A 17,055-nucleotide genomic window follows, 5' to 3' on the forward strand; every position below is an offset into this window, starting at 1 on the left:
TTTTTAAGCTACTACACAGGATTCTATTATGAAGTTACATGTTAATCTAACCTATATTCCCATAAATGTGAGGCATATTTCACAAATGTAGATAATGTATGCTGAGATAAACAGTGAAAACCAAATCATGTGTGTGCACGCACGCGCATCCTGCTATATTTTTGAGTGCTGGATGTAGAAAGGCAGGATCGAGTAAAAAGCACGTTTATAATTTTCGTAGAGTGTTGCAAAGTTTCAAATCTACTTTGACTGCTCTTTGACATCCCAAACACTTTGACACAGTTGCGATTGACTGTGTACAGTAGAAGCTGATAGTTTAGATGTTTAAGTTAAAACATCCAGACCCAGATGCAGAAGCCTCCTCCAATAGGCTTTTTCTAAGCCTTAAATTCAGCTTGCTCTTTATAGAGTCACAAAATACCCTGATGGAAATGAAACCTGAGCCAATGAATTCTCTAAGCCCCAAGATTCAGCTGTGCGACAAGGTAACAAAGGAAGTTTGGAATATAAATTAACAGCCACACTCAATCCCTGATATATCTATCTTCCTCACTTCTTTCGATATGTGTTCATCCCATTAAATCTAACTTTTCTTAAAAGTCTTCTACTAAATAACAAAACTCTTGTCAAAATTTCATAAATCACTTACATCACAACCTCACCACCCACAACAAATCCCAACTGAAATCTGGTCACTGTTTTGACTCTGATAATTACGACGTTTGTCAGATTCCAGGAGTGCAACAATTATACTTTCCCCTTTTGTTGTGTCTTGCTAGCTTTACTCCTTCGTGGCAAATTATAGATGGGCTTTAATTTTTCCATATCATCTTAGGCCATGTGGCTTGTAAATGTTATTTTGTAACCTAGCAAAGGCTCTTAAGAAGAAAAAGCAAAGCACTTAAATCGCTGTTGTTGGATTTGCATTTTCAAAACAAAGCCTATGGGAATAAAAATTACTTATTCTCCAGCAAAAATTCCCACGGTGCAAGTTATGTTAGTAACTGATGAAAAATGAAGACACTGTTCCTTTGCAAAGAAAGGGAAATGATATTTATTCACTCATGCATTCGTCTGACATTTATTGAGAACTCACAGTGTCAATAATGTGCATTGTATCCTACTCCACCTGCAATCGTTGCTACCAAATATCTTCCATAAATATGAATTCTTCATGTTTGAAAGAACATTTAAGAATATTTAAAGACAAAATCACTCTGCCTCATAGAGAATCGAAAACTTGTTTTTGGTGCATATGTACACATACACATTTTTTTCTCTTTGATTAAAAATTATTTACACATCTGTGCCCAGGATTAAGGATAATGAAATTCAACCACAAAAATGATTAAACAGTATATAATTGTAGTGTTGGAATTTATCAGTTTAGAGTGGTTGCCTCCATATTCACCTTTCCTTTGATCTTCTTGTAGACGTTATTGTTATTGACTGCAAATGTCTCCGTATTTTTGCTCAGTGGAATGTGGCTTGACAGATTAATTATATGTTATCAGGTAGTTGAAGATGAACTAAAGATATGTGGCTTCAAGAGGGATGCTGATGTCTCTGAGCTGTTCCTTTCTCAAAAGTAAGTGTACTTTATATAAGAAATAGAAGAGCATCATATTATAATGTTTCACAGATTCAAGTGTTCTTTTCCATTTTTTCCCCCAAGGACTGGATAGGCAAGTACCACGCTCTAATTACTTTACCATTCACTGGTGTTCACAGTCTCTATTAGAGAGGCAAGATGGAAATGGATAAAAACAAAGATTTGGACCAGGCTGAATTTGGAGACCAGCTCTGTCACTTCCAGCTGGGTGATCTTGGGCATGTCATCAACCTCCCTGTTAGGGTTGTCAGGGTTAGTAAATAAAAATACAATAGGTCCAGTTACTTGTGAATTTCAAAGAAATAAATGAATATAATTTTTCTTTAGTATTGTTTGTCCCACACTTCCCTGGGTTTCTCTGAAATTCACATATAAATGGGTCTTGTATTTCATCTGACAAGGCTCCTGCTTGAGTAGAACAATGTTATCTTCTTCACGGGGTTGTTAGGTGAAGATTAGGTGAGTTAGTAGAAGTAGTAGAGGGCCTGGTACACAGTGAGCACTCAGTGAGCATTAATACAGTGAATCGTATTGCTATTATTAGAGAATAATGGCTCATTATACCCTTCCACTATACTAACAACCCTATGATACCAATACCCCTAGCCAACAACCCCTATACTAATTTTACTGGTAAGTAGGAAAACTCCCGTATGTAACAATCCCCTCCAACGCCCCAAGGTGGCAGCCAGCAAAGTGGGTTCTTCTACAGAGCAGTCACGGTGCCTGAGATAGAACTCGGGTGTAAGAGGAAGACGAAGTTACGGGTTGAATGGGACTCTGACACCACAGGTTTTGCCTGCCAACAAGTGACATATGTGCAACTAGACTTTGCATTAATAACAATGATCCTATTCCTACTGTTCTTTCCTTCCTTCATGCTTTTTAATCTCTATGAACTCCATGTATGATTTTAAAATAGGTTTGACATATTTCTACTCATATGTAATCTTTGGAACTCTGCTACCTTTTTTTTTTTTTTTTTTTGAACTCAGCAACTTTCTAAAGAAGATGTCCCACTTTATCATTGAGGCTAATCACTTTATCGCTGGTGATTTGAGGAAATCCTTTATTAACAAACATATTTCTTTTGTTATGAATATATATTTTAGATTATAAGTGCAGAGAAAAATATTTAGCTTGGTAATGGTCCTGACTCTCTTGGTAGTAAGGGGGAAAATAGCTGGCCAATTTAAGATTTTTTAATATATATATTTTAGAATGTAACAGGTATGGTAGATTATTCTGACACACTTAAAGTCACGCTTTGAATCTTTCTATAGATCAGTGAGTTTTACAATAACAATACATATTTTATGTGGTCAAAAGATTGCAACTCTAAGCCTTTCATGATTTTAACAACAATACATTGCAAGGGTAAGTAGAGAACAATAAGAAAAGCTTTAAAACACTAGAAAAATATTAGAAATATTGATCCTTTGACAGTAGGTAATTAGTGGTCTTCTCCGGTGAAGGACAATACATTTTCTATCCCCAAAATACTAAGTTACCATTTAATGCATCCAGGCACACACACAAAAAAATGTTTCTCAGTCCAGACACCAATACACTGGGTAAACTAGGTTATTTGCCTGAGTCTCTGTTGCCCTGGGTGTGTGTGGGGGCGGATCTTATCAACGTCTCCTGAGTAATCATGGAGAAGGCATTCAACAGTGCTGACATACTATTGTCAGCGCAAGTCATTCCCGTCATTAATAGAATTTCCTCTCTTTGTCTTCCATTGGTGTCACCTTGAAATGCAACAGCCCAGTATTGATTTCAAACAGGTTTATGCGCAGAACTAACCCTCTGACTTGAGTTAAAATCCCTTTAAAAGGGAATCACTTTATTACATTATATAATAGCTAGAAATTCAGCATCGATATCAGGAAAATTAATGACACTAATTTGACTAATGACATTAATTTGACACAGGTGATATTTCAAAGTATTAATGTATTAAAATAACTTTTCGGGGAAATCCTTGGGGAAATCCTCTAAGCGGGGCTTGAGTTTCTCTGCTACCACATAATGATTGTTTTATTTTTCACAGGAACGGATGAAGCTGATGTATTATCTTTTTTGCCCAATGCAATAATTTAGGCATACCGGGCTCCAAACGCTTCTTCCCAGAAATAGGCTACATATCTACAATGAGAGAGGAGACTGCATTATGTGTATAAGTCTCCTATTAGAAGTTGCTTTTGAAGAGTCTGGAATATTTTTGTTGTGCCAGAGAAGTGTTCAAAGACTAACAGTGCATATCTAGAGGATGTGGAGTCTTCTTGAAGTCTTTTGTTTGGGATATTTTGAGAATTTAAAAAAAAATGGAAAAGGATTAAGAAGAAAAAACAAATACAAGTAGGGTGGGAAAGAGAATGACTGAAAGAGGGAAAGGCGAGGGGTGGCTGTTCTTTCCAAGTTTTTATTTAAATTGCAGGTAGTTAACGTACAGTGCAATATGAGTTTCAGGTGCAGAATTTAGGGATTCGTCACTTACATAAAAGACCTGGTGCTCATTACAAATGCCTTCCTTAATACCCATCACCTATTTAACAGGAAACCAGCTAATAAGTGTAAAAAGAATGAGAGCATGGGAAAAATCAGCATTTTATAATCCCAAATCTTCTGATTCAGCAAGGATCATCAGATGAAGCTAAAGCCATTGAACAAGTTATTGGGGCATGAGACATACACAACGTCGTCAGAGGTTTGCCCCACATATTACTTCTCAGTGAGAGCATTTGTACTGTTACAATGGAGAGACTTGACGGACGCAGCTTGAACCAAATGGTTGAACTTCCTTCCCCAAGAGGATGGGGACAAAGTGGCATTACTTGCCTCCTTCTCTGATGCCTTAATCACCACCTTTGTTCCTGAAAAATGGTCCACCTTGAAGTTAATCATGAGGAAACAATCAGACAAGTCAGGAATGTGAGACATTCTATCAGACAACTGTCCTGGACTCTTCAAAAAGTCAATGTCAAGGTAATAAAAGGAGAGTATTCTAAGTTTAAAAAGACTAAAGGATTGTATCAACTGAAATACAATGCATGAACCTTGATGGGATTCTGGATGGAAAAAACCACAAACTATTTAAAAAAATCTAGGGGCAACAGGGACAACTTGACCATGAAAAGAATGTTAGATGATATTATTAAATTCAATTTAATTTTTAGATGTGATAACAGTATCGTGGCTACGCAGGAGAATGTCCCTGTTTGAGGGATATGCATGCTGCAGTATTTAGGAGGGAGAGCCCCCAGAAGTCTGCAGTTGATTTTCAAATGATTCAGCAAGAAAATTGTCAGCCAATAAGTCCATACGTTACATAGATAAGAGAGAGTGGGCATAAGTGTGGCAAAATATTTAACATGAGGGCTACACAACCCTCGTGTGAGGTGAAGCGGAGCAAAGAGGCCACACAGAGGCTGTAGCAGCTTTTTAAGGGTGGCCAGTTTGCAATCCGTGGGGGCTTTATTCCTCTCGTGATATACCCGGGATTAAGAGGGGTGCAGATTCTGGAATGCCCGAACCAACTGTTTTGAACTTACTTTGGGGATAAAGGTCATCTGGATTTGGAAGCAATCAATGGACAGGAACAACATGGAAGGTGTGCGCTCTGGCTGGGATACAAGATGGGACTTTGTTCAGACATTCACCAGTTGAATGGCACAGGGCTCTTCTCAGATGAATCTGTGGCAGAGTGGAACCTCTACTGACTTATTTATCACAGATTGTATCAAAATAAATGATGCATAGAGACATACATGGATACACACCTGCCTGAGCACAGTTTCTGCCCTGAGAAATACAAGAGATCTGAATATTGCAGCCCACAGCAGTCAAGGACCAACTATCCTCAGGGCTTTGCCAGATTTGCTGATCACTCCCCCTCCCCACCCCATGCCTGTCCCTTTGCTGAGAGAGCAGCATCAGGAACAAAGTTCAGGACTGCCTGCACAGTTCAAGGAGGATGGTAATATTTTGACCCCGTATTTAGTAAACAAGAAAGGAAGAATAAAACACTTCACCTAGTCTCTGACTCTTGGCATACTGCCATTTCCACGTCTTAAATACAATGTGGCCAAGCTCTGGACAAGTCCAAAGTAAGAACCTTGCAGACATTGTCCAAGTAGGAACCAATAATGTTTCCACATTTAGGTGCAAATCCAGTGTCTTCCACACTTACTTTTTCCCCTCTGCCCTGTCTCCAGTAAAATCTTTTTTTTTTTTTTTTCAAATTGAGATCCCAATAAATGTAATCATAATGAGGTGTAAATTTCTAGTAATGTGATAAAGTGTTTTCTTCCAGTATTTCCTTTAAACTGGCTGACAAAAATCTTAATCCAAATGAATGAAGTTTTAATGACGGTATTTCAGAAATTAGTAGGTCGGTGTGCCAACAATTGTGAAAGAACAAAGAGAGAGGCCTTTCCAGTTATTCCAAAGTCCTACTATATAACCCACCTTACCCATGAATAAATTAATTGTTGCTAATGTTCACTTTCTCTTTCCTTTCCAGGGATCTGACAGAGGTCATCGATCTATCTAGGTTTAAAAAATTAAAATATTTATGGCTACAGCACAACAAGGTAGTGTTATATTTTATCTTTAAATACCTCTGTAATTAAATCACTATCTTAATCTCATGTTTATAATGGAGTTAATCTTTAAAAGTATTAATATTTTATACTCCTGATTTAACTCTAGGTAAGAAACTTCATACACACACACATACATACACTACTGTATTGAATAGGACAATCCGTGAGATGTTTTCAGGCTGCAACTTTACTTTTGTCTCTCATGTTCTGTCAGAACTGCCCAATGGAGGCTATTTCTTCCTGGACTCCTGGAATAAACTTTGGCAGTCTTAGTGACTTTTCTCATCTCTCTTATGTAATTCAAAATCTTACAGTCCATTGGAATCCTGGTCAGGGTTCCAGTTCAGAAATGAGTATGTCAGGGCGCCTGGGTGGTTAAGCATCAGACTCTTGGTTTCAGCTCCAGTCAGGATCTCATGGGTTGTGCGATCGAGCCCTGCACAGGGCTCTAGGCTCAGGGAGGAATCTGCTTGAAGATTCTCTCTCTGCCCCTCCCTCCACTTGTGAGCTAGCATGCATGTTCTCTCTCTCTAATAAGTAAATAAATCTTTAAAAAAAAAAAAAAGGCAATGAGAATATCTAGGAGAGTATATTAATCCACTTTCAATCTTCATTTGTAAATGAGACATCTCCCTACATCCCCTTCCTTGTCCAGCTGGGGTTGACTACAGGTGTCCACCCGCCTTTTCATTAGCTCAGAAGTTGTAGCTGGTTGTTTTCCTCTCCTCTCCCTCTCCCCAGCCTTACCCAGGGCTGATATGGAGTGGGGAGGTGTGGGGGAAGGGCTACAGAGAGAGACAAAGTTCTTATCTGATCTGTATCATCCAGTACTAACAGATGTTCAAAGTCAACTTCTTTTCTCTTAATGGATTATTCAGAAGTAGGGTTTTTCAACTCTAATTCCTCTTCACTGGCCACTCCTGACTTCCCCTCCCCTTTCATCCCAGTGGTACCTAAACCAACAGTCCCCAGCCTGTGACAAACTACTCTCTTGGGCAGGATTCCTCGTAAAGTACCCCAGATCAATATGCCTTCAGTGGCCTGACACGCACTTTCCAGCTCTCACACACCTTTGTCCTGCCGTCAGAAGCTAGGGGGGTGGTTACCTCCCAGCTGCTACCCAAGCTGATCTAGTTTTCTCAGGAACTGCCAGACACTAAACCAACATGGCCCCAACTGCAGGCAGCTCTCATCAAGGTCACGGAGTATGGCCCTTAAAGCTTCTTTTAGAGGCGAGGATCCAGGAGGCGATGCCCTCCCACCGCCTCCCCTATAGTGGGTGGCTGACTGGGGCTCCACGTTCCCTCCATGTCAAAGAGCAGGGCTGAACTAAAATGCAAACCCAGTCAATCATTGGAGTTAACTAGTCAGTCGCTTATTCTCAACTTTCAAAAATTTGACGTTCCAACAGCTGGTGTTTTTATTCTTTTTGAATTGATGATCCAATCTGAACATTTTGAATTTAGACTTTGAAACACCAGCGGATCAAAAGGAAATCATTTCAGTTTTCAGCAGTAGTCAGCTTGTCAACAGTAGCCCAGAATCACAGAGCTGAATCCCTAAGCAGCCATGTTTATAAAATCATTGCAATATTACATGGCGTTTCGGTCTTTTTTTTTTTTTTTAATCTACTAAGTGGGAAATGGAAAATGAAAGTGCTTCTCATTTAAGTATAGGCATAAGTCTCATAAGCTTGAAATCATTTCTAGGAGAACAAACGCAATTACCTTCAAGACCCAGGCGACTAGCAACTGGAATGGAAAGTGCACGCACCACTTAAGGGCACAGAAGTTTAAAACTCTTTTAAACACCCTGCCAGAAATTATCCCGGGTCACAGTGTGCGACCTCTGATGAGAAGAAGATGGAAATCATCAAAAGCATGGCAGAACTGACTAATCTTTGTTTTCCATGTGTGCCTCTTGTGGGGTTCAGTTCTGAAGGAAAGAACGTGTACAAAGGTCAGCAGTGGGTCTAAAGGGAGAGATATAATGAGGGATTTTTAAAAATATTTTTTGGCTTTTGGTAGTGAACACCATCCCATCTCCAGCCATGGAATTTTCACACAATTGGCTACAGACACATTCTGTACATAGGAAGGGATTGTATACACTGCCAACTATTTCACTTTCTTCTGTTTCTGAAGGGCAGTGGGTGGGGAAAGAATGCAACAAGAGGCTGAATTCTCTTCTTGTGCTTGGCTCTTTCCGTTCAACAAACTACCTATATGATTTCCAATATCATCATCACTTGACTTTGTTCTTTACAATAACAGACTTATTTAGTTCATACAATGCTGAAAGGGTATCCTACCCAAAATAAGTTTTAAGTGTTACTTGGGGAAGTAAATAAGCTCATGTGAGTTTTCCTATTGGTCAGTAATTGGTTGCTAAGCTGCCTGAGTATTCACACTCCATGAAAAATTAAAGTCTTTTTCGGAATCCCAGACTCTGATGAACATACTAGCTATGATAGTACTTCACCAAAATTCATATGTAAAATTTTGATGATTACTTTTCTTTAACATCCAGACAGCACTAGGATCACCACTAAGAAGTCATTATACCAGCAGAGACATGATGTGGAGAAGTTTTGTGAAAAACACTATTAACATTGACATAAGAATGTAAATATTTAGAACTGCAGCTTTTGTTAACAATGGTCTGAGTTTGTGATCAGCATTGTTCTTACACTAGTGAATATCTTAAACTACCCTCTATTTGGAAAAAATGAAGGCACAAACCCATCTTTGTTGTTTATTCATTTATTCAATCAGAAATTTCGTTGAGGTGTATGTACTGGATATTATTGGTTGTCCATTCAATGTCCATTTTCTCCTTTTACCTATCCAACAGAATCTGGATTTAGGTTTTGGTACATATGTCTCCTTTTTACTCAGGCAGGTGGCCCCATCCCCAGTTCTAGGGAGCGGATCCTAAATTGTCTAAGCCATTCAGGGTAATCCCTTGTGAGTGCTTAGTCAATGAATGGGCACATAACCCAATTATGGTAATAGAGACATAGGATCTGTGGGGAGGCTTTTGTGAGAGGTTTCCTCATTCCTAAAGAGAGGACTAGAAGAGAGGTCCCTCTTTCCCTGATGTTTTCCTCCCCAGATATGAAGCAGGAACCATCCCATCAGCTTGAGAATGTACATGACATTTAGAGAAAAGCACAGCCCAGAGAATCATTGCGATACTAACAGTAAGGCTCTCACAACCTCTGGACCTCTTGGTATGTGAGATAATAAAGTTTCTCATTGATTAATGGGCCAGTTTGAGCTGAGCTCAGAAGCTACCCAGAGCCAAAAGCCTCCTATCTGATGCGGCTTGTTCTGTACTTGCATTAGGCCACTGATAGAATATATAACAATAAATGTGACGGCACCTGCTCTAATAACAAAATTAAGGGTAGAGGGAGTAGCTGTGCTCGTGGTGAGGGCACGGCATTTGCAAATTGCCTGGAATGGACTGCAAGAAAACAAGAGTCTAGGGAGGCAATGGACATGGTTTGATGTATTTGGAACCCAACACACTAGGAGCGGAGGCCCTTCTCCACATTATTACCTAGTGGGTGATCAAACTGGAGCCTCTGGTCTGACCCCGGACTAGCAGACAAAATAGGTGCAAGTTGCTTCCAACGCCCCAGCTGTGCTAGATTTGCTCAGGCGACTCTGGCTCCTTTGGATGCTCTCTGAGGGCTTACTTGCTTCTCGTACTGCATTGTCAGTCACTGGTCCTACATCACCTCCATTTCTGGATCACCTTTTGCTCAGCTCCCCTCACAGAATCAGGGGGAGGCAGCTGCTCTTAGATGCACATTGACTGAGGCCTTCTAAAGACTCCCTTCCTGTCTCATCTTCCAGCAAGCCCGACCGAGGGAGTTTTAGGTCCACGGTCAATCCTTTCCAATCTTCCAAGAGAAGTGGAGTGACTTGCCTTTAACACTAAAGTTTCAAATGATCTACCCATTTGATCTATTTGTGTTTGGGCTCCTCACCTCAAAAATTTTCTTTTACAGATATTCAGTAATGAACTCAAAATATTGGTGCCACAATGCTGGTATTCTTTCATTTCTGGAAGAACTAGCAGTCCTTGCGTATTTTTCATTTGGCTCAGATTAGAAGAAGCATTTGATGAAAACCCTGTAAAATGCTTCACCAAGCAACTGTCCAAAATGGAATCTGAGTTTCTGTCAGGTAGCAAAGAACAAACAGTTGACACATTTTACAAACTAAATTCAAATAAAAATACCTCTTCTGGCAAAGTCATTGCTTATAACCTTCATCATCTAAAAAACAATTGAAATACTTATTTATAATAACGTGTTCCATACTAACTGACCAGAGAATGCTCTGATTAAAATAAGCAATATCACTTTAAGGAAGATCCTGGACTCATTCTTCTATGGCACTAAGATATGTTACCGCCACTAAGATATGTTACCGCCACTAAGATATGTTACTGCCACTAAGATATGTTACCGCCTCCTATCTCCTAAGCATTCAGTACATACTGAGAATTTGGTAAATAGCACGAATTTGTATATTTTAGAAAGGAACATTGATGTACAAAATTAGCAAGGCACAATTTAAAAAAATGAAATAATTACTTTTAATGTGCTATTTTAAATAGTTGTCAAGAATTCTTTGAATTACTACTTTTTTCCAAGTAGCTTTACAACATACATCATGGAATTTTAGTTGGTTCCTTCAATAGGGTTTAGGTGTATATATATATTTATTTATTCATTTATACTAACATACTTTGTTCTAAAAAACAATTTAGAGCAGCACAAATCCCATAGTAGAGCACAAGAGCTGTTAAAGAATAAAATGAACTAGCATGCATTCCACATAATTTGGGCTCTTACATGTTTCTGTTGCCTCAGGGCAACATTAATTCTATCCTTTATGTCAACGTTGTTGAAAGAATCATATTTTGCCAAATATTTAAAACCTCTTCAAAAAAAGTAAATCAACATAAATAACCTAAATAAGGCTTCACTGCATGGTTGTGAAATTCATACATATCTACACTATATATCTAGTTATGATTTAACCTTAAAATAAGGTAATAATGGTACTCATATCTTGCGAGTTTGTTGCAAAGATTAAATAAGTATATATATATATATATATATATATATATATATATAATACATATACCACCGAGAAGATATTAATTTGAAAATATTTTGAAAAGAAAATATTAGTAGTTTGAGCAATGGAAAATTTAGATTGAGTATTGGAAAATATTCCATATGCCAATATATATAATTTTAGTTGGTTCCTTCAAGAAGGTTTCGGTGTGTGTGTATATATATATATATATATATATTCATTTACTACCTAATATACCTTGTTCTAAAAACGGCTTAGAGCATTTGAAAAATTAAATAATTTTAAGGTGTTATTTTAAATATTTGTAAAGAATTTTTTTGAATTGCTACTTTTTTTCAAGTAGCTTTAATTTTAGTTGGTTCAGTATGTGTATAGTACTTTGCGAGACGTACATGTTCAGAGATTAGTCTTCTGCTGTTTTCCATTTTTATGCCAAATATTTTTTAATGTATTTTAAGCATGATTTTTGGTGAAAAACATTGCTGAAATAGTAGAAAAACAATTTATGGAGTATTTTCCATTACTCTAACAGTATTTTCCATTACTTCAAAGTATGTTCAAATTAATGTCTTCTGGTTACTTTATATAGAGGTTCCTCTATTTTAATGAACCCAATTATGATGTACTACATGCCAGTTTTTGATTTGAGAATCAGACAGACTTGGATTTGAATCCTTGCTCTGTTACCTTGAGAAAGTTGTTTAACTTCGCTGAGCCCAGTTTGCTCCTAGGTAAGTAAGGGATAAAACAAATAACACAGGGCTATTGTAAGCATTATATTAGATAATGTCTGTGAAACCATCTAACGCAGGGCAAACTGATAACGAGCATTTAATCAATATGACTCTCCCCTCTTCCCTTGACTCTAAATCAGCTGTTCCCAACAAGAAGTGACTTTGCACACACACACACACACACACACACACACACACACACACACACACACCATCTATCCCTTACAGAGACATATGGCAATCTCTGGAGACACTTTTGATTGCCCCAAGTGGAGGGTGTGTGTGCTACTGGCATCTAGTGGGAGACTAGATTTGCTGTTAAACATAGTACAATGCACAGGACAGCCGTCCCAAACCCAACCAAGAATAATCTGGCCCTACCTGTCAATAGTTATAGAGCTTGAGAAGCCCTGTTCTAAAAGAATGCCTCCTTAATTTTGAATTCATGCTGGCATATTTTTTTCTCCACTAGGACCTCGGTGGCTACCTGTAAGTGCTTTACATTAAATGGAAGTAGTCCCAGCTCTCTCTCTCTCTAAAAAATAATAGTTAAGTAATAATAGCTCTCGTTTATTGAGCACTTGTTATTTGCCAAGCCCTGAACTAGAATAAATGTTTTGTGAAACATCACATTCAATATAAATCTTATGGTGATCCTTCAAAATGAACAGTGTAGATTTTTCTAAATGGATAATTATAACACTATATATATTATATATATATACCATTTACTTTAACAATGGCTTGAGTGTCAGAACAATAAGCATGTCTTCCAGTTCTCATTCCTAGTTCTTGACTTCAACAGCTTGCTACATTGCAGTATCTGTTAAGTCCTGTGAATTCTACCTTGGAACTGTCTCTCGATTCCCTCTACTTTTCTTCTCCCACTGCCATTACTTTACACTGGGCCACCATATACTCTTCTGAATTAGTGTAACCCCCTTCTCATTCAACTCCTGCTATTATACTTACTCTCCCTTCTGAACCATCTTCTTCCCTGCCATCTTCTTTCTAAAATAAAATTGGACAGCCACAGTCCTCTGCACAAAATCTTGTAGTAACTTCCAGGGTCCTCATGAACGTGCTTTATGTCTTTCCACTCCATTCGCCTACCTATCTCACCCCAACAAACAGTGCAGTCTTAAAATCCCAGTAATTATGGCCCGAAAGATATTAATGCTCTTGAGAAAACCATGATTCTACAATCAAGATGAAACTATTGAGTTTATTAGTATTCTTCTTGTGTTAACAAGTAATGCAAGAGAAATTAAAGTCTTAAGTAATTAGAAATGTTCTGTTGATATGTAGTCGGGCAGACAACTGGAAAAGAAGAGAAAAAGTCATGATTTCCACTGGGGTTTGTTTTCTATACCTGTGTCAGGTGTGGCTATCATTCGATCAGGGAGTGGTGAGAGGAAGGAAGGACGGAAGGCAATGAGTTGCTGTCAGGAGGCCAGTAGGAAGAGGAGAAAGGGATAGGAAGCCCACCGGGAACCCCACACCCTCTTTGTGTTGCATGGTCTCCTACTTGGGAGGAACATGGTCCCTCTGATGACTTAAGAAAAGCTGCGGGAAATTGGTGGTGGTCCTCCCGCACGGGTGCTGACATAATCGGGTGCAGATGAATCTGTGAAATGATGAGATGAGCAGGACATGTGCCCTTTACAGCCTCATAATTTGCGCATGTTGCAAACAACAATAAAATTAAAGAAAATTCATTGAAGAAATCAGTTTTGAAACTTCTCATACAAATCTAAAATAGCTTTTCTGAGCTATGTCTCAGGACTAAAATTTGCAATAAATCCTCACTAAATCAAATGCGTTGGCATCTACCTGAATCAACCCATTGAAGGCCAAAGCAGTTCTATTTAACTGACAACAATAATTGCTATGATAAGCTTTAATAAACACCTGAAACTAATTTATAATCTTGAGCATGTACTTCTGTATAGAAAGCTCTGTATATTTCTGGATAGAAAGTACAAAGCACCTGGGCAATAACTATTTAATGGGAATATTCTCCCTGATAGATCCTGTATTAAGTAGAAAGATAGTCCTATTTAACTTACCTGCTGCTTTTAGAAGATATCTGCCCCACCTCTATGGCTCTACCATCCTCATAATTCAAACAAATTGTTAAATATTATCGAGGTTATAGAGTCAATATTTTTTTAAAAAAACGGAGTTCTCTCTGCAGAGTAACAGTCACTTCTGACCCTCAATCTAGAGTTGAATACCTCATTTCTTGTATACAGTACTTAATGGTTCATTTGAGGAATTTTCAAGACTGCTTTTGACTATTTACAGTTCATAGAACTAAATTTCGAATCTAATCTTAAAAGTAAGATGTGAGGGGCACCTGGGTGCCTCGGTCAGTGAAGCGTCTGCCTTCGGCCCAGGTCATGATCCCAGGGTCCTGGGATTGAGTCCAGCGTGGGGCTCCCTGCTCAGCGGGAAGCCTGCTTCTCCCTCTCCCTCTGCCTCTCCCCGTTCATGCCTGCTCTCTCTCTCCCACTCCCTCTCAAATAAATAAACATAATCTTAAGCAAAAAAAAAAAAGCTGTGACTTCACCATACTCTTAGGAAAATGGGAGGGGGAGGGGGTAAGATACTGAAGAAATACGGTTCCTTTCCTTAATGAAGACATAAAACTGTGAGCAACTGATTCACTGTACAAAGCAAATGAAGTGCTGGAGTGGTTGAGAAAGTGGAGGTTCATGGGTGTAGATGTTGTCAAGAAAGGCCTTTTTAAGGAGGTGAGCTGTGAAGCCACAGGACGAGGTTGTGCCTTGGCCCTTCCTTGCCTCTTGTGGCTGGGTGCGCTGTCAGCACTGGGCCGGCAGCCGGTGTGTATGCACTTTAGAGTCCTCTGTAGAAGGACGGTGAGCGCGAGAAGAGGAGACTGTTCATCCACTCAAAGTGCTGCAGCAGGAGGAAGTTTTAGAGAAATAAAAACTGGCTCAAAACAGAGCAAGAAGATAGTAGTGAGAGCAAGGAGATCAAAGGACCGCTTCAACAAATCTCTGGAGGCCCACTCAAGCATGGGGCTTGTTTATTTTTTGTTTTGGGGGGGGTGTTCCTTTTTTTTTTTTTTTAAGATTTTATTTATTTATTTATTTATTTGAGACAGAGAGCGCGAGCACAAGCAGAGGGAGCAGCAGGCAGAAGGCGAGGGAGAAGCAGACTCCCCCCTGAGCAGGGAGCCGGATGCCGGACTCCATCCCAGGACCCCAGGATCATGACCCCAGCAGAAGGCAGACACTCAACGACTGAGCCACCCAGGCACCCCTTTGGGGGGCATTTTTAAAAAGATCTTATTTATTTGAGAGAGAGCACATGCATGTGAGCAAGGGGAGGGGCAGAAGGAGAGGGAGAATCTCAAGCAGACTCCCCTCTGAGTATAAGCCCTGAGTCCGGTCTCAGGATCCTGAGATCATGACCTAAGCTGGGGGCTTAACCAACTGAGCTACCTAGGCACCCCTCAAGCATGTTTTGGTATGCCCTGTTGGACAAAGGCTGATTCTTAAGAATCATAAGAAATGTACCAGGAAAAAAGTCATGCAGGTCAAAGAGAAGGCATGACTCATACACAGATGCAGAAATGGCTTCAGTGTTGAGGAGAAAGCCCTTGGCACATACTAATCACTAAATAATGTGTGATGGTGAGTTAGTGGGTACGTGGGGCCAGATGCAATGAGACTGCAGGTGGCAGAACTCTGAGAAACAAGGTTAGAGCAAAAGGGCTAGGCCAGATTACGGAGGCATCGAAAATTATGCAAGAAGTTTGGGAGAGACAGGATGAGAGGTTTGTCTTCAATTAGCTGAAAACATTCTTTTCATCACAATGGCCTCAAAGACAATCCAGATGGAAACTCATAGCCCAGACCAAATAGTTAGAAATAATAATAGAAAACATCAAACTTCTATGATCTTATTATAATTTTATAAATATATATATACACACACATTTGTTTATATATATACATATATATAATTACTATAAAAAGCATATTATTCTTGAACTCTCATTTTCAGCTCCAGGGAATAACATTTCTAACTAGAAACTATTGTCTGACAGAACTATATCTAAACAACAATGCCATATTTGACTTAGAAGGTATGTCTTAAATGTTTTCTGTTGATTGAATAGATTTTCAATTGAGTAGTAACTGATAACTATCGTACTGCTAATGGCATGCCAAAATCTATTTGAACATTTCTTTTGAAAATATGTGATGAAACCCATTTTTAAAAACGCTCGTATGTACATTTCATTTTGAAAAATGTGCTTCAGATTAGTTTTAATGTAATATTGTCCTGTGCCTTATTGAAAATGTAAAAGAATCTTTTTTTAAAATAGAAATTCTTCCATTCCACTGCACACAAAGTGGGCATTAGGGAAGCAAATTTTAACAATACTTGGGAGCATTAATAAATATAACAACTTGATAAATGGTCTTCATGGTTTCAGTGGCTGCCATTTTTACCAGCCAAATTCCTCTTTTCACTCTGAGTTAATCTTACATGCGTAACTATCCCTAAGTTGACAATTCAAGTCAGGTATAAAAAGTACATGATGTACCAGGATCATGAAATGCAAAGAAGTACAGCACAAAACATTTTTTTAAAAAAATATCATGTGTCGTAGAGTCAAAATGTCATAAATTTTCAGATCCACCATGATTCCATGTACCAGAGAGAAAGAAAATCTTGCCAATTCAACTATGATGCAGCTATTGTAAAGACACAACCCACTTTTATTTCTGTGAAAAATGTGGGACTGTGTGAAATTTCGAATCAACAAAAGTGATATGAATATGTGGCTTCCTGTTGTGTAAAGAAAATATTAAGCTGAGCAATTTGGGGGGAAGGTATTGAACTAAATGAGTGATCTTTCCTTTGATTGCCATTATGAATCTAAGTAACCCTGACAAAACAAAGCACAACAAAAAGAAGAGTAAAGAAAATAACCCTTCTGAAAT

General features: G+C 38.7%; 1 protein-coding gene across 1 annotated transcript in view; it reads left to right on the forward strand.

Moving 5' to 3' along the window:
• Window positions 1-320: 320 nt before the first annotated feature.
• Window positions 321-17,055, forward strand: part of LRRC72 (leucine rich repeat containing 72) — a 33,406-nt gene continuing 16,671 nt past the window's right edge. The window contains exons 1-4 of the mRNA XM_026514640.2: window positions 321-485; window positions 1,515-1,588; window positions 6,138-6,207; window positions 16,109-16,190. Coding sequence (XP_026370425.1) covers window positions 321-485; window positions 1,515-1,588; window positions 6,138-6,207; window positions 16,109-16,190 — 391 coding nt within the window. The remainder of the gene's footprint in view (window positions 486-1,514; window positions 1,589-6,137; window positions 6,208-16,108; window positions 16,191-17,055) is intronic.

The sequence above is a fragment of the Ursus arctos genome, unplaced genomic scaffold (assembly GCF_023065955.2).
Source record: "Ursus arctos isolate Adak ecotype North America unplaced genomic scaffold, UrsArc2.0 scaffold_3, whole genome shotgun sequence".
Classification (NCBI taxonomy): Eukaryota; Metazoa; Chordata; class Mammalia; order Carnivora; family Ursidae; genus Ursus; species Ursus arctos.